Source organism: Astatotilapia calliptera, chromosome 7 (assembly GCF_900246225.1).
Source record: "Astatotilapia calliptera chromosome 7, fAstCal1.2, whole genome shotgun sequence".
In the NCBI taxonomy this organism is placed as follows: Eukaryota; Metazoa; Chordata; class Actinopteri; order Cichliformes; family Cichlidae; genus Astatotilapia; species Astatotilapia calliptera.
Genome location: NC_039308.1, coordinates 48796759 through 48818962, shown reverse-complemented (window position 1 = coordinate 48818962; position 22204 = coordinate 48796759). Strand labels below are relative to the sequence as shown.

Here is a 22204-nt window from a genome sequence, read left to right as displayed (position 1 = left end):
CCGTGGTGTGTAAAATGCTTTGAGTGCTCAAGAGGAAAAGCACTATAAGAACCAATCCAATGACCAGTAACTGAAAATCAGTGGCAACATTTATTATAGAGTGAAGAATACACTTTATATTGTAGGGTAGAACCTACAATAATACATAGAGAGAAAAACCCAGCAATCATATGACCCCCTTTAAACAAGTACTTTGGCCCAGTGAGGGGCGGCCATCTGCCGTGACCAGTTGGGGTGAGAGAAGGAAAACAGGATAAAAGACATGCTGTGGGAGAGAGACAGAGGTTAATAACAAGTATGATTCAATGCAGAGAGGTCTGTTAATACATAGCGAGTGAGAAAGGTGACTGAAGAAGAAATACATGCATCATGGGAATCCCCCAGCAGCCTACACCTATTGTAGCATAACTAAGGGAGGATTCACGGTCACCTGATCCAGCTCTAACTATACTTTAGCAAAAAGGAAAGTTTTAAGCCTAAGCTTAAAAGTAGAAATAGTGTCTGTCTCCCGAATCCAAACTGGAAGCTGGTTCCACAGAAGAAAACTGAAGGCTCTCCCTCCCATTCTACTTTAAAATACTCTAGGAACAACAAGTAGGCCTGCAGTGCGAGAGCGAAGTGCTCTAATAGGGTGAAATGGTACTACAAGGTCATTAAGATAAGATGGGGCCTGATTATTTAAGACCTTGTATGTAAGTAGCAGGATTTTGAATTCAATTCTGGATTTGACAGGAAGCCAATGAAGGGAAGCCAATATAGGAGAAATATTCTCTCTCTTTCTAGTCCCTGTCAGTAGTCATTGTAAACATGTACACAGGAGGTCATTAGAGAGATACAGCAGTGAGCGTGTACAGTCATCTGTATTACATCGTGGAAGTTCTGTCGTGGTTTTGAGGTGCATTTCAGAAATGGTGTTAGGGAGCTTGTCAAAATGACTGTCAGGGCACTAAAAGTATATCTGGATAGAAAAACACACACTATGACACCTTAAGAAATAGTACATACATATTTGTTTTGTCGTCTTCTACCCAAATCTGATTTCTATGTTCTATTAGCCTCCCCAAAGCCCTCAATTATTGAAGCAGCATGAGATCATGAGATATTGACAGAGAACAGAATAAGCCCACAACCAAAGAAGATCTTTTAATGCCCCTCAAGATGCCTATAGAACTATTCCTGCGGACTACTTTTGCAGGAAAGTGTGCCTAAGGTGATCATTCCCAATATTGACTTTCATGCTTGTCAGAACTGTACAAAGTCTGTTAAGCTCTATGACCTTATGTACTGTTTTTGCATGTATCTTTGCAATTTTCAACAAGTCTCTGCAACAGTTTCGCAGGAAAGTATTTTAAGAGGAGGGGTGGCTCAAGACATTTTTAAAGTACACTAGTACACTTTATACAACAGATTGGAGATGGATAGGCTGAGGAGTAGCTCAATTCTTCTTAGGCAGGCCTTCTTGTAGGGTGTATGCGACTCAAGGAGGCCTGATTAAAAAAAAATTACATCAGAAATTATGCTTGGGCGGGGCTTTTCCCACTTGTGGGTATTTTCCATTCAACGGTTATTTAGAATTAAAGAATATGTAAAAGAACCGGAGGCATATTTCAGGGCATGTCTGCACAGGTTTTTCTCTCCCCGTCACGTTTTTATTCAGTAAAGTCCTTTGTGTTATAACGGAATAGGATGTCGGGCCACTATGGCAACATGTTTTCTTAAGTTTGAGGTTTTCAGTTGTTGTGTTACTTATGTCCTTATCATACTCCAGAAAATATAGCAGTATTTTAATTTAACTAAAAAGGTATCAAGTGTGATACAAAGACCAAGATCATTTTTATCCATGAATGGAGGGAACTGTACAGCTCCTGAGGAAAGAACACTGTTGTCTATAAGATTATAATTTTCTCGTTGCAGTTCCTCCTCTGCAAGTTAACAAACTAACACATTTTCATGTTGAAGGTTCCAGTGTAGTGTTTTGGACAATGATCGGTGGGTTATCCAAAAAACTTAAAACCATTTTAAACCTAGCCACTCATTTCGAGAGGCTTAAAACTAGTGAGACAAAATGATATAATTTCAATATATGATGGGGTATTTTGTTGTTTTTTTATACTTTGATGAAAATCATTATTTTAAAACATATGGAAGTCACCAACTGCTATGTTTGCTCCCTTGCTCTGCAGCCACTTTGATCTTTGCATTCACCTTTATTCACCATTAAAATCATGGATGAGGCAAGAGTTGTCTGTCAAACATTGATGTGAATTGCCTAATAATGTCTGTCTTGTTGCTTTAGAGAGGGTAAATGAGTTCATTTGGATCAATTGGAATTACAGTTGTGGGTATTTTATGACTGGCCCAATGCTTCTTGGAAAAAAACGTTTTTGTAAATAGCTATATAACATCTTTTTTTAACCTTAACCGACACATTTTAAGGTCGCCCAATCCAGTCAAACTGCTGTGGATTAGATTTTAACCTATAGTCTCAGCAAGCATTAAACAAGATGTGTTTACACATATGGTTTAACCAGCACACTTCTGTTTGATCTGTGGAGACCAGATGGACCCTGGAGAATGCACAGAGCAAGCTTGTTACAGGTAACAAAAACTAAACTAAAAACTAAAACGTTGTATAAAAAAACATTTTGAATTAATGAAAATATATATTAAAGTTACACTTCTGAAAAAAAGAAAACTAACTGAATTAATTTTGTGAGATTGAAAAATGAACAAAACTGACATTAGATTTAAAATATACCGAGGATATATCATTTGTTGATTATTTGTTTTGCTTTATTTTATTTTTTAAATGAAATAAAAAATAAAGCCTATATATAGAATTCCAACCTGTAAGAACTCTGGCACAGGGGATAATCAGAGTTGTGATTTGTGGCTGCACACTTAAGGGAGCAGCAAAAAAAGACGAGGAAACGCAGCCCATTGCTGAGCTCTCCAGTGTCTTTTACCTGGTTTTGCTTGTCTACACATGTTGCTACAGAAGTGTATGAAGTAGTTGTAATAATTTAAAGCAGTGGTTCCACCTTGGTGAAGGTCAGAGTTGCATTTTTATCTATGGAAAGGGGCCCTATGGGCGGCGAAAAAAGCTTAGAAACCACTGATACCTGTCTGTACGTGTTAACAGCAGTTAAACTATTTTTTTAGACGAGTTTTTGAACTTCTAAGTTTCTCTTCTGTGTTTTCCTCTGTTTGTCTGACTACTTTACATACTCTGTATTTTTCTTTTTTGATGTAACTTTGAAAAAACTTTACTTACAATGCAATGCTCATATTTGCAACTTTTCAGATGCCCTGTGTGTTCAGTTTGTCACAGTAGAGGAAACTAAAGGGAATCACCGATGGCTTCATTTGTATGGATAATGCATACGTTTTAAAACGATGGAACAGTGGGGGAACAAAGGAGATGGAGTTTAGTGGGTTGGTGGGGGTGGGGGTGGAGTTAAGAACATCTTAACTCTGTCCTTAAATCTGTCTCCACCTCCACACAGATCCTCTGCATTGTGACCTTATAACAAATGCCTTGAACTAGACCGATCTGGACCCCTGTGGTGGGAAAAAAAATCTGAATGGGCTTCTGGGACTGTGAAGAAGGATTGAGGGAATAAAGCCTCCTTTTTCGTGGTCTGAATTAATGGTGTTTTTGGAGCCGGGACTTCATGAAGCAGGATGGATATTTTAATTCCCAGGAGTAGAAAAATACTGAAGAGAGACAGCAGAAACAACTAGAACGATTCGTTTGAGCAGATGATTCAAAGTTGCACATTCTAAGCATGATGCATTTCTGCATACCAGCCCCAGTAACAAACATGACTGAACATGTGTGCTGATGGTCCACATAGTCCAACCAGTGTCTCCACCGTACTAGTTGCTCTCAGAACAGACCCTGGGAGAATGTGCGCGTCAAAAGGTTACGTAATTATCCCACCACGGTAAGACAGCACAGACCTCTAGTGTGCAGTGTGTGTGCATTTCAGTCTGGGGGTGTCTGAATAGAAATGGATGGCAGAGAATGTGTGTGTGTGTGTGTGTGTGTGTGTGTGTGTGTGTGTGTGTGTGTGTGTGTGTGTGTGTGTGTGTGTGTGTGTGTGCGCGCGCGCGCTTATGGGGCAAAGCAGAGGGAAAATCACTCAGCTTCACCAAAGTTTCCAATTTCTCAGTTCTCCGCCCCCTTCACTATATAACAAGCGTGTTATATAGTGAAACCTGAAGCGGCAGCAGAGCTCCATATGATCTGCTCTCTCCTGGAAACTGTCACACTTTAACACTATGAAAGGTGAGTAGCTTTGATTATTAAACACTTTATATTGTTCTGGGTTCACAGATGAAAAAAATAAGTGAAGTCATTGCTCCAGAAAGCTTCAAACTTATTTGGTACAGAAGCTTAGTGAAAGCTCTTGGGACACTTAGTTTATTAACCTGATCTCTGCACTAGTTCCCGATTTGTCCATGAAGTACTGCTGTGTAAAAAGACAAAAACAAAAAAACGTACTAACATTTTTTCAGCAAGCCGTTTCCTTCATTGTCTGCAGTTATTAGTTCTGTTCATTAAAAAGAAAGCCTGCAAAACCTGATTAAATGCACTTCTCATCTAAAGCAAGAGCTTTTGATTAAAACGCAATTCTTATTAACTAGCTGTGCTTTTCATTGCATTGTGTCTATCAAGCATTAATTTTTTTTCTTAGATGTAACATCAAAAATTACAAAATGTCAGAAAAACTGATTGATTAGCTCAAAGGCTAAGCTTATTCATTTATCTCTGAGACGACTTCTCGTGCAGTATTTAACTGATGGCCGATAAATCCAGTGTCCACATACAAGCAATGCAACTTACAACGTGTAATTTTAGAGTAGATGGCGTGAGAGGATTTGATATAGTGACGACAGGAAATATACACAGCTGACCGACAGTGTGGTGTTCAGTATTAAAACGTGATTCTGAAAACAAAGTGTGAGGAAAATAGCCTTGAGAAATCTCCGTGCTGTTGGTTCTTGGCATCTCACAGTCAAATAATGACCGGGGCTCCTCTTCCTAACACGTGCACTCAGAGCAAGTTGCACATAATGAGGCTCCGACCGTTAGCTAACAGCAGTGTGCGGTTATTTCGTAATGGATCTCTTCCGAGAACAGGTTATGGCAGGTGTCGTGCCAAGGTAGTTATCCCCGACAGAATTTGTTTCCAATGCGTCGGGAGCGCGCACTGGACAGGGAGCGCGGATCCAGTTGACTCCTCTACCATTCCAACCAAGCAGGCGTGGAAACTGATATGCTTTAGTGAAAAAGTGAAAGATGAGTGTCGTTACATAACCGTTCAGTTTGTAGCTTGCAGCAGAAAACGTTACATTCAGTGTTCTTACGTGGTGTCGGAATTGATTATTCATCAACCCGAGAACTTGTTGCCTAATTACAGGATAATCGCAACTGTGTAAACTTAGTCTGATTGTTGGACATCGATGGAAGTTATGTCTGCTGGAACCAAAACTACACCTTTCTGAGTACATCACTGAACACAACCGTTTTAGTCTTGTAAAACACAACCTAACTAAGCTTTAGAGGGAGGAAAAATAACCCGTTGATTGTGAAATAACTTTGCCATAGATCAAGTTGTTGAGTTTTCTTCCAGCCTATCTGAGTGATAACAGATTTTTTTAATACATTACTGTTTACAGTCCCACTGAACTTAGAGCAGGGGATGTCAAACATAGTCAGAATCGATCGGCAAAGACTGCAATCCGGCCTGCTGAATGGGTTTACAAAATATTAAAGAAGGTACCGTATAAATATTGGAAACTTAACTTTAAAAAAAAAAAACTTTACAGTTTTCACTGCTGATAAAGACCTACCCTACAGCCATTCATTATGCACCAATGTTCAGTTCAGTAATAGATAAACAATTAAATGACAGAAAAATTGCTATATTTCACTGTCTACTATAGAAACGTCCGTTTTATGAATATGGGACAGTCAGTGAGCTACTGGAACCTTTTCTGTAATTTTACACATGTATCATGTAGAGAAACTGAGATGTGCTGCCAAAATTGTAATTGTAAATTGTAAAAATTTTATTATTTCATAATCTCAGGGATTAAATGTGGAAAGTGTAGTTTCACTCTTTGGGCCCACTTAAGATCAAATATCCAAAAGGCTAATTCTGTTCATCTGAACGTAGTGTTTTCAGTGGGAGGAACGCTTCGGCACTCATCCAAGTGACTTCTTCAGTCTCAGCTGACTGCAGGTTTTCACAACCTTATAAACAGTACATTTGCACAATGACTTAAACTAGGCCACTGATCAATGGTCTTTGATCAATGGTTGTTGATCAGTGGTCATGACAATTTGCACGTCAATGATCAAGTTGTGCACAACCATTACAAGTAAACTTTTTAACTTCTTTCCACAGGCTAATTTCCTTATAGATTTACAGTATTTATGTTCACAGTGTTACCCACTCAAAATTAAGTCAGTCAGATTTTGGATTTGAAAATAATAGCCCTGTGAATTCACCTATATGTGAATATTTTTTGACTCAGTTCAGAATCCTATTATAAGGACACAAAACCCAGATCTTATAATATAGCCCTACTTATCAGGCAACATTTTGAATACTAAAAATTTAGTTTACAATAATTATTTACCGACTTTGATGTATTTACAATACAGTACTGGACCACAAAGTCAGCCTAACCTTCAGTCAGTCGGCCAGTCATTCAGTAGCTCAGTCTGTCGGTCACTCAGTGGTTCAGTCAGCCCATTATGTTTCAGAAAGAGGAAATGTTGGCTCCGTTTCCTAGGAAGAAGGTCCTTTTTGCCTCCATGAGCTTGTTCCCAGTTTTGGCACATTTTCTCACAGTGTGCCTCTTCTCTGATGTCCTGTATTGAACGTGTGTGAATACCTACTATTTCAGCAAGGAGAGGCTATTGTAAGTTCGATCTTTTAGAGCCTATTAAAATTATGCTTTTTGAAGTGAGGCACTTGGCCCACAGAGAAACTGTGAAAAGGGGAGGTAAACTGTGATCTGGCTGCAAGGCCACTCCACTTTTGTTGAACTGAGCCTTCATTCCCACCAAGTAGCTTCCGAAAACAAGAGCTCTATTTTTTACCTCGGCCACAATTTGGCTCTGCCGCTGAGATTTTGGCTCCTAAAGTGGTTCTAACCTCCATCCCTATGTACACATCACATACAAAGTCACTTTTGTGCTCCACCTCTGCCCTTTATCAGCAGGAGCGAATTCCTGAAGATGGCTTCACACAAGGCTTTGTGATAAATGAACCTTCTATCCCCCGTGCTGTTTTCAGAAGTAAACATAGAAAACATGGAGAAACTACTCCTGTTAAACTAGGTCACACTACATGTAACTTGTGTTTGTGTGGATGTTTGGGGTGAAAAAAGAATTGGTGCATTTTTGTAATCGGATTAGTGTGAGCGTGTTTCCTGCAGAAGGATGCAGGACTGCAGCAGTGACCATAATGTGTTCCAGAGAGAGGAAAAAGGGGTAACAGACGGACTGTGAGAAGCCTGTTAATGCAACCTGACAGGAGTGAGCACAGTCAGTGAGCTGTCTGTTTCCTCCATAGAGAGAAATTCTTTCAGTAGTGCTGGCCCCAAAACAGGGTTTGGCAGAGGTCCTGACCAACTTCTAATGTGGTCACATAACCTCAAGTAATTGCTGACCTCATTCAACGCACAAAAAAGATGGCATACATTTTGGCTTTTGTAAATACAATAATAGATGGCACATCATATAAATGTTCACCAAGAACTACCCAAGGTCCTGAAATTGCTTAATCTCCTGTTGAGGTTGTTGGTGCATTATCCTGAATGCAAACATTTTCACGGATAAAAATGCAGAAACAAATCTCAGTCAGAATTGTTGCAGCTGCGTATCATCACAAATGTATAGAAACACTTTTTATGAAGCAATCAAACGTGTTAATTTTATAGACAAAAAAGTTCAGTCTGTACGAACTGCTGTCATGGTTGAATTGAAATGAGAGTGACTGGGACAAATAATGCATGACGTTTTTCAGCAATCTACCTTTAAGCTCTACTGAAATTGGACAAGCCATAAATGCCTTCTGAATGAAAGCTTTATTCTCTGCCTTTAAAACAAATCCTGACACTATGTTATGTTCAATTTCTTAGGTCAATCAAACGATATGGAAAACACGTCCAAGGTGGAAGCTTCTAATGGGCACAGCAGGCCGCTGGACATTGTACCCAGTACAGAGGAGAAGATGACAGAAAGGGGACAATGGGGCAACAAGGTTGAGTTTATTCTGTCCGTGGCAGGAGAAATTATTGGCCTTGGGAATGTCTGGCGTTTTCCTTACCTTTGTTATAAGAATGGAGGAGGTGAGTGTCGCCAATGAACGTTTTTTGCTCGTTACCTCGTTATCTTGAGATATCTTTAGTTTATTTTTGCATTTACATAGTCATACACTGCATCGGGGTCTGGTGGCAAGATTACAGCCACAAGACACTTCAGATTAGTAGATGTAGTAGACTTTATGCATCATTTCCTTTCCTTTGGAAAGAGTAGTCCACCTAGCATGCAAATTAAACTGATAAACTGCAAGTGCTTTGCTTGAAAGTTGGATTAATTATCATTTTTGATAATTACTATCGTATGCATTAGCGTTGAAAGAAAAAAAATACATGAGCTAACGTGTGAAATTCCAAGACAATCAATAAAATAGTGAATAAGTAGGCCAGGCTTGTTAAATCCTTTAAAAATATGAAGAATGAGCCAATTCATGCTTAACTTCTAGCAAAATAACTTTGGAGCAGGATGTTTTACTAGAAACTTTTTTGCAACCTTACCTTGCAGTATGTGTACAATAACTTCAAGATGCAGCAGTCCTAACTGCACCACATTGCTCGAGGACATGTTGAAAACAACTTAGTCAACTTTTCCTTCAATCTGTGTGTGTACAGGTGCCTTTTTTATACCATACCTCATCTTCTTGTTTGCTTGTGGGATCCCTGTCTTCTTCCTGGAGACAGCGTTGGGTCAGTACACCAGTGAGGGAGGCATTACCTGCTGGAGGAAAATCTGCCCTTTGTTTGAAGGTAATCAACTTGTGTTCCCAAGAAATCATTTTATGGATATTTTATGGTGTTAACAGTACCATACATGGATACATTTGTCTAATTCACGTGTTAAATGTAAATGTGTCTGCAGCAGCTGCTTGTGAACTACAGAGTATTCCTAACAAAAATGTAGAACAACACTGAAAAAAGATACAGTACAAAGTAAATGGATATAGGGGATTGCAAGTTGTGCAGGGTCGAGTGAAGGAAACAGTCATGTAACTGAAACTTTTTCCTTACTTGAACTGACAACTTTGGGTGGATCACATCAGACACAGCACAATTAGCTTCAGTGGAGCTTTAGTGTTTACAGGCTGCTGTTAACAAGTGATAAAAACAGATTCAGTACATCTCCAGCTGTGCTTCGACTAGTACATGTCACAAGAATGTGACAATATTAAAGTACGCCTCTGTGGAACTACACTAAACAATACATTTGCACAGTTACCTGACTGTATGTTGGTTCAGCGACAGGTACTGCGGAAAAATAATGACCTAACTGGCCTGACCAATCAAGTCAAAGGATTGGTAATAGTGGTATTTTATTGCTTATCACCAAAAGCGTGTTTTCTGTTTCAGGCCTGGGTTATGGCAGCCAGGTAATTGTTGCTCTGCTGAACATCTACTACATTATTGTGTTAGCCTGGGCCATCTTCTTTCTGTTCCACTCCTTCACCTGGGATCTGCCCTGGGCATCCTGCAACAATAGCTGGAACACAAGTAAGACAAAGATTTTGTATCTCTGCTTATCATATAAACTTAAGAAAATTCTTATTGGTGTTTATGACTTTGCTGTCCACATAGGGTAAATTTCTTTAATGACCATATTCTAACACAATACATAAATACAATATTCAAGTATCTTACACTGTCACTATGAACAATAATGGAAGAGCATCTTTTTATTCTCAATAGACAAAAGCAGCAAATGTGACCTACACACAGTGTCATCCATGTCGGGCAGTTTGGATTGGTTGAAAAGCCCTCTCTGTAGGCTGTCTATAGATAAATACATATATAAATGAACACAATTGTGATACAATAAACTGAGAAAAAGGGATGCTGATCATTTTTATGTTGGTTAAGATCATAGAAACCAGCCAATTATAATACCTCATGGAATTTCTGTGATTGGTCCTTTCTGTCATACAATTTTTTGTATTCAAGTGTAGACAACCTGTCATACACAATATGCAACATTTCAGAACAGTTAATATCCATGTAAACCACAGGAGGAGTGGAAGGGGCAGACTCTTTGTTCTTCTTGTCACTGACAGTTCTTTGGCATCTGTATCTGTATGTTTGGAGTCACTGCCAACTGAATTACGATGTTTAAGAATTTTAGCATGTGAAGTGCCGAAAATTTTTGCCGGTGCTGCACATACTATTGGTGTAATCTTTAATCAAGGATACCTAGGTCAGCATCTCTAAAGGTCTCTAAAGACTACTTTTAGGGACGCAGATAAAACGTCCTTTTGTGATTTTTTTCCCATATTTTTGAATAAAGGGAGTGAATGCTGCAGGAAAACTGTTTCTGTCTGTCTCAGTGTCGGCACTTGTTTGTCTTGCCTGTGTGTAACTTGGAAACCTTGGAGAACGCTTGGATTTCTTCACAGGATTGAATGTCTTTTTGTCTGTCCTTCATTCAAGATTCCTGTATGCCATTGCAGAAGGGGAATACCTCCATCAATCACCATGAGAACACCACCTCTCCTGTCATTGAGTTCTGGGAGTAAGTGTCCTTTTGTTTGACCATGTCCTCAAATGACCTTACATACCGACAGATTTACTAAACAAAAAATGTCTTCTAGAGGTTTGGATTAAATTAGGTCAAACTACTTGTTCAAAGTTGTCTTATTTTTGTTTCTCTCTGCTTTTTAACTCTTAGCTTCTGGTTCCTAAGGGTTTGTATCAGTACATTAGGTATGATAATTAGTTTTTCTCCTGTGCGTATGTTTTCGATTTAGGCGCAGAGTACTGAGAATATCTTCAGGTATTGACCACATTGGTTCTCTGAACTGGGATCTGGCTCTGTGTCTTGCCTTTGCATGGGTAATCTGTTACTTCTGTGTATGGAAGGGAGTGAAATCCACAGGCAAGGTAAAAAAAGAAAAATAATAATAATAAACCCTCCCGTGCTAAACATTCACAGTTAGAACAGCATCTGTGTTATTGATGTGCACCATTAAATACCAATCTTCTGCCAGTCTTTTGTTGTTTGTAATAAATGAAAAACAAAGATTTGCGTTTAACCAAACTCATATAATGAAAATCTGCACTGCTTAATGCTACGAAAGATATTCTACTTTTTTTTCATATTTGAAATTTTTGCAGACTAAAGAAGTCACATTTTGGAAAAAAAGAGAGAAAATAATACGTTTAATTGAAATCAAAAAAATAGAATGGTAGGAATTGTTATAAAAGATGTTAGAATCACAAGAAAATGTTGTTTCCTTCCAGGTAGTTTACTTCACAGCTACTTTTCCGTATGTAATGCTCCTGGTTCTCCTGATCAGAGGAGTAACACTGCCAGGCGCCTCCATTGGAATCCACTTCTACCTTTACCCCGACATCAATCGACTGTCTGACCCCCAAGTAAGTTAAAAAAAAACAATACACTTGTGCTGAGGTGGTGAACAGTGGTTCACCTTGTCAGAAAAACATATGTCCAGGCATGCAGATCAAATCTGGGAAACACAGCCTTTCATCTGTTCCACTAGACAAGTACTGACTGATCCATCTGCTAATTTGGCAAGACTGTGGCATCTGAGAGACAAGCTAATAAAATTTGGGTTAAGGAGAGAAACTTGATATAAACTGACTTAAAACCTGCTCACAATGCAGAGGTCCCCAGTCAAAGTCCAGCATCCTAAGAATCTATGAAAAATAATAAGAAGTAGGGTGAGGGTTAGTGAGTGTCAGAGCCACAATGCAGGATTAAACAACAGAGTATCTGTGAATATATTAAGATGACGACTTTGAGTTCCAGCTGCTGGCAACCAAGCATATATAGAGATGGTTAACAAGAAGCATAAAATGTAGTTGTGATAGAGTCAAAGGAGCTTGCAAAGAAAAGCGTCTGGACTTCTTTAAGTTGCTTGAAGACGTTTCACCTCTCATCCGAGAAGCTTCTTCAGTTCTAAGGTCAAATGGTGGAGAGTCCCAGATATAAACCTAGTGGGAGTGACCCCCCACAGAGGGACAAAAGGACCCCCTGATGATCCTCTAATCGCCTGAGCCAAGGTGGGAAACTGGGCGTGGGTCCCAATCAGCCAGAGTTTCGGGTGTGTTCATTGTGAAACCTGGCCCCACCTTATCATGTGAATTCCTGAGGTCAGATGGCCCAGGATGTGAGTGGGCGTTAAGGCGTCTGGGAAGGGATCTCAAAACTGGATTATAGATGGCAGAGAGTTGGTGTCGTAAACCCCCGCCTCTGTTCAAAGATGGTCGCTCACAGTGGACATAGATGGCTTCTTTCACTCCTCTTTCAAACCATCTGTCCTCTCTGTCCAAAATGTGAACATTGGCATCCTCGAAAGAGCGTCCTTTATCCTTAAGATGCAGATGGACTGCTGAGTCTTGTCCTGTGGAGGTGGCTCTTCTGTGTTGTGCCATGCGCTTGTGAAGTGGCTGTTTGGTCTCTCCGATGTAGAGGTCTGAGCATTCCTCGCTGCACTGTACAGCATACACCACATTGTTAAGTTTGTGTTTTGGCGTTTTGTCTTTCGGGTGAACCAGTTTCTGTCTGAGCGTGTTGCTGGGTCTGAAATACAGGAGAAACTCAGGAGAGTTTTCTCCAAGCATGACATCCCGGTGTATTTCAGACCCAGCAACACGCTCAGACAGAAACTGGTTCACCCGAAAGACAAAACGCCAAAACACAAACTTAACAATGTGGTGTATGCTGTACAGTGCAGCGAGGAATGCTCAGACCTCTACATTGGAGAGACCAAACAGCCACTTCACAAGCGCATGGCACAACACAGAAGAGCCACCTCCACAGGACAAGACTCAGCAGTCCATCTGCATCTTAAGGATAAAGGACACTCTTTCGAGGATGCCAATGTTCACATTTTGGACAGAGAGGACAGATGGTTTGAAAGAGGAGTGAAAGAAGCCATCTATGTCCACTGTGAGCGACCATCTTTGAACAGAGGCGGGGGTTTACGACACCAACTCTCTGCCATCTATAATCCAGTTTTGAGATCCCTTCCCAGACGCCTTAACGCCCACTCACATCCTGGGCCATCTGACCTCAGGAATTCGCATGATAAGGTGGGGCCAGGTTTCACAATGAACACACCCGAAACTCTGGCTGATTGGGACCCACGCCCAGTTTCCCACCTTGGCTCAGGCGATTAGAGGATCATCAGGGGGTCCTTTTGTCCCTCTGTGGGGGGTCACTCCCACTAGGTTTATATCTGGGACTCTCCACCATTTGACCTTAGAACTGAAGAAGCTTCTCGGATGAGAGGTGAAACGTCTTCAAGCAACTTAAAGAAGTCCAGACGCTTTTCTTTGCAAGCTCCTTTGACTACGATGACCTGGATGACTGAGAACCTTCACAGACATAGTTGTGATAGACGTGACAATTACAGCATACAGCAACATCAGGAAGAAGAAACACGAGAAAATAGAGAAGTACCAGAGCCTGAAGGAACAACTGGAACAGATATGGAAAATAAGGCCAAAGCATTTCCAGTAGTTACAGGAACATTAAGAGTTGTAACCCCAAAACTGGAAGAACAGCTTCAACAGATTCCAGGCTCAACATCAGAGAGTCCTAGGAAGAGCTAAGATATTATGCAGAACCTTCAACTCCCAGACCTTTCGTAGACGGTTGGCCTGATCATGTACTTAATGGTTCACTGTGAGACTGGCAGCTTTTAACACCAAAAATTTCTAAACATATGTACTGAATCATCTTTAACGTTTTTGTTGTATTGTACATTTGTAATTTCTTGGAAAGTCACCACTGTTTACGAGAAATTGTCAGCATGACTGTTTGATCCATCCCATAGGCAAAGATGTGATTTCAGGTTCAGATAGATTTTCACTGCTTTGCCTTTTTGCTCTTAAGAAAAGCTTTTCAGATTTGTCAAAAGCAAACACCGGATACAGCACTTAAGATTTTGAATTGAGTGCACTGTTACTTTGTGTTGTTCACTTTTATGGCCTCATAAAGTCACTAGCCACATTGGGGTGGTTGCTCAAAAAAAGCAAAAAGGAACATCCCAGCAAGCTCAGTATCGAGCAACACAATTAAAACAATAAAGCTTTGAAGGCTGTTACTGAATGGCCAAATTTGCATTCTATGTTTAGAATTTGACTTTATGTACTCATCCATCCACCTAAAGCTAACACAGTTACTCCACCCATCATCCTGTCTGTCTGAAAAAAAGAGATAGAAAATATGTTTCTCTTGGCATTGAGACATTACCAAATTGAGAAAAGTTTCCCTTTTTAGCTTCACGCAGAAGACTGACACACTTAAGGACTAGCTGGAGGATCATTGAACAGCTAAAAGATAAAGCCAGTTATTGTAGGTTTATGACAGGGGTGGGCAATTCCAGGCCTCGAGGGCCGGTGTCCTGCAGGTTTCTATATCTCACCTTGGGTCAACACACCTGAATCACATGATTAGTTCATTACCAGGCCTCTGGAGAACTTCAGGACAAGTTGAGGAGCTAATTTAGCCATTTAAATCAGCTGTGTTGGTCCAAGGACACATCTAAAACCTGCAGGGACACCAGCCCTCGAGGCCTGGAGTTGCCCACCCCTGGTTTATGATGAGGGACTGAATCCTGTCTCATTTTTGTGCCTTTAAACTAACTAAACAACTGGTTGCTTTAAACCGTTTTAACAATCACATGAGAGTGGGTTGGGAATATGGGTGGTAACAAGGACACTTGCAGTTCCCTTTGTGCTTGCTTTTGTTTGAATTCCAAACACTCGCCCCACCCCTCCTTCATTGTCCTTTAGAGAATGAACACAAGCCACGTGTATGCAGTCCTAGACAAGGCTGAGTGTAAAGCGTTTAAGAGTTCAAAATATCTGCCTTTGGTTGTAATGATGTGTCCAGAGTTACTGTCAGTCAGATCTTCAGTCCCGGCTGCCAGCTACCTTGAAAAATGCCTCAGTGCAGTGGGAGCATTTTACCAGAAAAGCAATTAGAAAGAGAAATCTCATTTACATGTTGAAGTGTGAGTGAGTGTTCCAAGAGTGCTCTGCTTTGTGCCTTAGATGTGGAAATGGCTTTACTAGGAAACTCATGTCAGGGTTGTGGGGTGAGAAGAGATTTCAGAGATAGTAGCAGTACTTTTCTAGACTTTTTTCAAAAATTAAAAGGGACATGGGAGGTTTCGAAGACTGAGTTCACTATTTGCATTTTTGGGTGTGGTGCTGCCGTTGTGCAAAACAATCTTATCTTACCCTGATCACACAGTGATCTGGTGGGGCTGTATCTGGCCTTTTGTCCAGTGTCAACTGCTCCTGCAAACTGGATAAGAGGGCAAAGAGAATTTTATGGGTGGGTGTTAAAGGTTTCTTTTAATTCGAAGCAGAAGAAAGAAACAAAATAACAGCGAATGTAGTTCTTGCTTAATGTTATGGATTGAAGTCTGTTTCCAAACATTCAAACTGGACTGAGCCTTTCAGGAACACAGAAATATGCAAACCAAAATAATGTGTAAACTTGTCTGTATTTTCTTTGGTTGTCAAGGACATCTGATTATTCTGTTGGAAATATATTCTCTTAAGGTCATCCCATTTTTTTCATACAGGGTAGGTTTGGTTAGACTGGGTTTTTTCGTTAATAAATTAAATCATCATTTGAAAACTGCGCTTTGTAATATTAAACTGTATTTGATCGTCTGAAACATGAAAATATGACAAATATTAAAATCAAAAACAAGAAAGAAATGATGAAGGGGAAAATATTTTTCACAACACCGTAGAAAGCTGATAAACATTCGTTTTTTCTTTTTCTGTCTGAGTTTATCCTTTTTTTTTTTAAAGAGTCTTTAAAAATGTATTTCTTTCCTCATCTGGTTTCATTTCTGTTCAAAGGTATGGATGGATGCTGGAACTCAGATCTTTTTCTCATTCGCCATCTGTCTTGGCTGCCTCACTGCCCTAGGAAGCTACAACAAATATAACAACAACTGCTACAGGTAATGACTCTCTCTCTCTCTCTCTTTCTCTCCGTCTTTTGTCCAGTGACAAAAGACGCTTTACACTCATATATATATATGTGAGCATATCAAGTAATTCTGTTCCATGTAATGTCAGTAATATTTTCAACAATTTATTTTCAGTGACTATATTCTTGTTGTGCTGTTTGCAGGGATTGTGTGGCCCTCTGTTTCCTTAACAGTGGTACCAGTTTTGTTGCGGGCTTTGCCATCTTCTCCATCCTGGGCTTCATGTCCAACGAGCAAAATGTGCCCATCTCAGAAGTGGCTGAATCTGGTTTGTAGTTCTTATATTGTGTAGGTAGGTAGGTAGGTAGGTAGGTAGGTAGGTAGGTAGGTAGATAGATAGATAGATAGATAGATAGATAGATAGATAGATAGATAGATAGATAGATAGATAGATAGATAGATAGATAGATAGATAGATAGATAGATAAGATAGGTTTGTACATCAAGGTCCATGCCAGGGGTTGAGAAACCAGTAAATACTGATGTGGGTAGTGGAACAAAGCTAATATGGACAAGGACTTACAATGTGGAATTGATGTAAAGCTACTAATCCAACTGAGAGGTCATATGCAATACATGGGAGTGCAATAGCGTTTGTAGCAGTTGAAGACAGCTACTATTGAAGGTGAAGATCCAGAGCCTATAGCACAGTGGGAGGTGTATTGAGCACTATTGACATAATTCATTTCAATTCTGGAATAATAAGCTAGCCACATAAGGAGATAAATGCCTCTGATGTCAAGACACAAAAACTGCTCACAATACACTGAGGTCTCCAAAATCCTGAGGCACTATGAACAATGAATAGAGGAAGGGGTGAGGATTAGTGAGTGTCAGAGTCACAGTGCAGGATGAAGATAAGTGCCCCACCCCCAGCCCCTGTTGAGATCTGAGGCAGCTGAAGACAGACAGTGATTGGAACAAGAAGAGGAACCGTCATGGACCACCAAGCCCCAACTTGGCCTGTACCTCTGACAGATACCATCAGATCCATAGAGGCAGGAGTCCACCATAGACAACAGGACCCAAGTTGCAGACCGTACAAAGGTGTCGTGAAGACTATCCAACATATAATAGCAGGATGTAAGATGCAAGTTGATGCAGTATATCCCAGCTGGGATAGTGTACAGGGACATCTGTGCACAATATAGACTAGATGTCCCCAAGTCCCGATAGGAGACACTACCAAGGAGAAAAGGTCCTGTGTTGCAGTCTTTGAGTTCCAGATGCTGGCAACCAACCAGATGTAGTGGTAATCAACAGGCACAACATCAAAGGGTCTCCGTCCAGAAGAGCAAAGTCCTAGGAAAAGCTTAGATACTGTGCAGAACCTCCAACTCCCAGGCGGTTTGTAGAGGGCCCGAGTTTGAGGAACACACAGAGCTTTCATGTATCCATATAGATGTATATATAAAGATACGGTGTATTGATCAGTACTGCAGGATGTTTATTGGGTGTGAATCAATGCATGGCAGAATACAATTTTCTAAAGCGCAGACAGTTGAACTGAACATGTCAGTATTATATCAAAATATGTGCTTGATTGAAAAGAAAAACACAAATTCTAACTTCAGTGGGATTTCTGTGTACGACAGGTCCAGGTTTAGCCTTCATTGCCTATCCTCGAGCTGTGACCATGATGCCTTTTTCCCCTCTGTGGGCCTGCTTCTTCTTCATTATGATTGTATTTCTAGGACTGGACAGCCAGGTGAGGCCAGCATGTAGCAAAATAACCCACACAAGAACACATACAAAAAGAAAATTCAAATAATAGTCATATGAACACAATCCCAACTAGTAGCCTTTGTACAGCTCTGCTATTTTTCCTCAGTTGCTCAGTACCTTTTTATTAACAGCTGGTCTGTGCACATGCATACACAAATGCAGTACACAACATCAAAAAGTACGCACATCTCATAACTTTGGCTTTTTTCCTGATTAGTTTGTATGTGTGGAGAGCCTGGTCACAGCCGTGGTGGATATGTATCCTTCCGTCTTCCGCCGTAAAAACCGCAGGGAACTCTTCATCCTGGCAGTAGCAATAGTATCCTTCTTCCTGGGCCTCATCATGCTGACAGAGGTTAGTTTGTGCAATTCTTTCAGTTTTAATACATACATAATTTCAAAGTGATACTGAGCATAAATGCTACCAATCCATGGTCTTGTGAATTTAAGTGAAGTACTTACTGGGGCATTTTGTTTGGGTTTTTTTTTTTATGATTTTTTCCTAAGTCAGACTGTCGCCAAGCAGTCTGCCAAACTCATTTAAAGTGCCTGAGTTCACCTACTGTAGCTTCTCTTTAGCAACCTATTAAAATTCCTTCATATCCAGTCACTTGGCACAAATCATGCTGTGACACAGCCAACTGTGAATAACTTTTGTTGTTGGCAAATTGTTTCCACTTTAGTAAAATCCAAGCACATAATGGATAAATGACCTGAAAGCAATATTTTGCGTCATGCAGGTTGTGTTTCATTTGTTTTATCTTACACTTGTGAACTCATGTCTGTCTGTCTGTCTGTCTGTCTGTACCCACAGGGAGGCATGTATGTCTTCCAACTCTTTGACTACTATGCAGCCAGTGGGATGTGCCTGCTCTTCGTAGCCATTTTTCAGACAGTTTGCATCGGTTGGGTTTATGGTGAGTTTGTTATTTAAGACTGTCGGAACTTAAAAATGCTCAGTGCTTAATTTGCTAATAGAGACCATCCATAAAATGAAAGGTGTAGATTGATGGTTTGAGTTCAAAGGAATTAAAGAAATGATCATTACTAGTTGAAAATAACTGCAACTTGTTTTATTAAAATAATAGTGTGCTGGGGTTTTTAAGCTCTCTACTGGTCAGGGGGAATCTTGACACTGATCCAACTTTCCTCTGACCACAGGGGCAGATCGCTTCTATGATAACATTGAGGATATGATTGGCTATCGCCCCGGCCCTGCCATTAAATACTGCTGGCTTTTCTTCACTCCTGCAACATGCTTTGTGAGTTTTGCTTTATTAACAGTTCTCTTCTGAAAGTAGAGCAACCTCTGCTGGTCAAAATTAGAAATACATGTCAATAAAACTGGGCTAATATCTTAAGATGATACCAAAATTATACAGTCAAAGTATTCACTGGTGTATTAAATGTCAGTTGTTTATCAGTGTTATCATACTTCACACAGGGAACCTTTGCCTTTGCCTTAATCAAGTACTCACCTTTGAAGTACAACAATGATTATGTGTACCCGTTGTGGGCGGATGGGATCGGCTGGATCCTGGCTCTGTCCTCCATGCTTTGCATACCCCTTTGTATGGCATTCAAACTGTACAATACCCCAGGAACACTGAGAGAAGTAAGTCCGAAACTGTTTGGATTTTTCTGTGCATATGAAAAAACTGGCACCTTAAAGATTGAACCACAGAAACAAAACCAGTCAGATTCGTCATAATTCAGTATTTTTGAATGAACAATAGTTCAATTTGTTTGCTTCTTTGTTACAGAAGTATGTATACATATCTCAAGAGCATTTCCTTTTTGCTTTACTTTGAAAAAGTTCTGGATCATCCGTTCACTATTTCTATTGTCTGAAATTGGCAGCTGCCATAGAATTCATCACAATATTTGAATATATTTATTTATATACACCGTTATCTTAAGTGAATAAAGGGAACTTCTATCTTCTGTTGGTTAAGGTATTCACCAAATAAGAATATTGTTCCAGGTTTTCAGCAGGAAAACATCGTAACTTACCATGCCCCCACCTTCCCAAAACCATGTCCCAAATGCAGACACAAGCAAGCAGGTAAATGAGCAAGAGTACCTTTTAATGAGTTTACAGATAAATGACAACTAGTCCTGCAAGGCAGAGATGAAATGAATCCATTGCAAATCCCACTGAGATCATTCCAGCAGGCAACAAGATGAATCCAAAGAGGTGGTAATACGGAAAATCCAAATAACTGGGTGAAATGAAATGATGGCACAGAGAGAGAGGGAGAGAAACAAGACACACAGAGTTCAAGTTTCAAAATCATAATGAATGTCTTTAAGTTAAAAAAAGGTTTATTAGAAATTGAAGAACAATCAATCAGTTTGTCAGACATCATATCACTGACATGCTTTGTTTTTTAATCAATTTTCTGTTCACAGCGTTTTGTTCTTCTAAGCACTCCTTCCACTGAGTTACCAAAGACAAAGCAGGAGCAGGAGGCACTCCATGCCATCTTTGCAGCAGACGGTGAAAGCCTCCATCAGAAAGCACCTCCCTCTCGAGATGGCTACGTCCCTGTTGGTGAAAAGGAGTCTCATTGCTAGAAGTTTGAGGATTGGAATCGGAGTCTATTTAGAGGTCAGTTGTCACTGTGAGGCTCTCAGTGACTGGCCCCATCACTGTTCTCTCTGTATTACCTCACAAGATAAGCTGGTGAAAACAGACATGTATGCAGACTTTTACAGTCTGCTCACCTGCTATTGGCTGCTGGAACTTTCTTCTTTGCATGTTGTCTTCAGTACACAGTGTTGTGCAAATATCCTGAGCTGCCCTTCATTTCTTTATATTTTGCTAGCAAAATGTGAAATGGGTGCAGTGATCTACTGAAACATGCAACCATACATGGTAATAGAGCATGTGAGGCAAAAAGTAACCTTTGGGAATAGTTCTCCAGGCTTCCAGAAGGACATTTAGATGTTCTTTGGCTGTTGGCTGTCTTTTGTTCCATTCTCTGTTAAGATGATCCCACACTGCCTCAGTAATGTTGCCTATGTGGAGGCCAATCCTTGACTATTAGTGTTCCACTGTGTGTTTTTCTGTCCAGGTACATTTTTACTGTATTGACAGTGTGTTTGGGATTACTACTAATCAGACATGTTCAAGATTGTATTACATGGTGGGTGAAAATTTGATAGTACTTTTTTGCTTTCATAATTCCATCATTTTTGACAAGATTCCCAGTACCGATGGTTGAAATGCAGACCCATACCATGCTCCTTCTTTTTTGGCCACTTGTTCTGTTTCCTCAAATTTTTTAAGTACAAATTGCACACCATTCTAAGCTATGCTAGGTTTCCACGTAATAGGTTTTTAGGAATCACCTTGTTGGTGCAAAAATACTCTTTCTATGACAATACTGTTTTTGCAACAGGCAGCTAGTAAAGTGCCTAAAGATACAATTCAAAGTGAATTTTTCGCTAAGTTGTCTGTTGTGTGTAGACACAACACCGGTTAATACCTGGAGTTGGGCAACTTAGGTTTTTGCAAATAATTCACAGGTCAGTGTTAAACAGGTCATATATTAAAAAAAAACATTCCTTCAAAAATAGTCAGGTCTAAGAATTGGGATGAATGAATGAAAAAGCAAACCATCTTCAGAAAGCCTGGAGATCAACCGCTAAAAAAATCAACAGTATAAAGAAACGATGGGGTGACTCAAGACTTTTGCACAGTACTGTACCATATGATGGCAACAGCAACATTACGCAAAGATTTACTTCCGTTATTTGAAAGTGGGTTGACATCTCATTTGCCTGTGGCAGAGTAACGTGACAATGTAAACACTGTTGTTACACAGTGGCAAAGAATTTACATTTGACTGTCTGCTTTCTAAGGAAGCATTTTCTTCTGTTGTGGACATCTCTAATGTTCAGTGAATCTCATTCTGGCTGCTTCATTAAATTTAACAGCCGTCTGCTGCAGACTGAGTGCAGGAAAGTGTCACATGATCGCACAGCTCACAAACCCCTCTGGGCTTAAATTAATCTGCTTAATGTATACAGAGGAGAACCACATTGTTTATCCACCAACAGTTGAGGTGTTCTCTCAGGATTGGTAAAAAAAAAAAGTCACAAAAAACATTACTACACAAGGTGTTTTAGTAACCAATGCTTCAGGATACAAAGACTGGTTACAT

At 40.0% G+C, this 22204-nt stretch overlaps 1 protein-coding gene across 3 annotated transcripts; it reads left to right on the top strand.

Annotated features, from left to right (window-relative positions):
- Positions 1–744: 744 nt before the first annotated feature.
- Positions 745–21431, top strand: slc6a13 (solute carrier family 6 member 13). 3 transcript variants are annotated; one of them, XM_026175300.1, is made up of 16 exons: positions 2674–3947; positions 4176–4291; positions 8161–8370; positions 8953–9087; positions 9688–9828; positions 10759–10840; positions 11076–11208; positions 11569–11703; positions 16177–16280; positions 16454–16578; positions 17906–18018; positions 18253–18390; positions 18850–18952; positions 19197–19297; positions 19480–19650; positions 20448–21431. In XM_026175300.1, exons 2-16 carry the CDS (start codon positions 4285–4287, stop codon positions 20610–20612), a joined length of 1863 nt encoding a protein of 620 aa, XP_026031085.1. In that variant the 5' UTR covers positions 2674–3947; positions 4176–4284; the 3' UTR covers positions 20613–21431. The 3 variants fall into 3 exon arrangements, with proteins under 3 accessions (XP_026031087.1, XP_026031085.1, XP_026031086.1); XM_026175302.1 differs by lacking the exons at positions 2674–3947; positions 4176–4291 and adding an exon at positions 745–2598; XM_026175301.1 differs by lacking the exon at positions 2674–3947 and having other exon boundaries at positions 4086–4291.
- Positions 21432–22204: the final 773 nt, after the last annotated feature.

Coding starts and splice junctions, on each gene's coding strand:
- slc6a13 (XM_026175300.1), top strand. Junction 11,209..11,568: donor GAGTGAAATCCACAGGCAAG/GTAAAAAAAGAA, acceptor GTTTCCTTCCAG/GTAGTTTACTTCACAGCTAC. Junction 18,391..18,849: donor GCCTCATCATGCTGACAGAG/GTTAGTTTGTGC, acceptor CTGTACCCACAG/GGAGGCATGTATGTCTTCCA.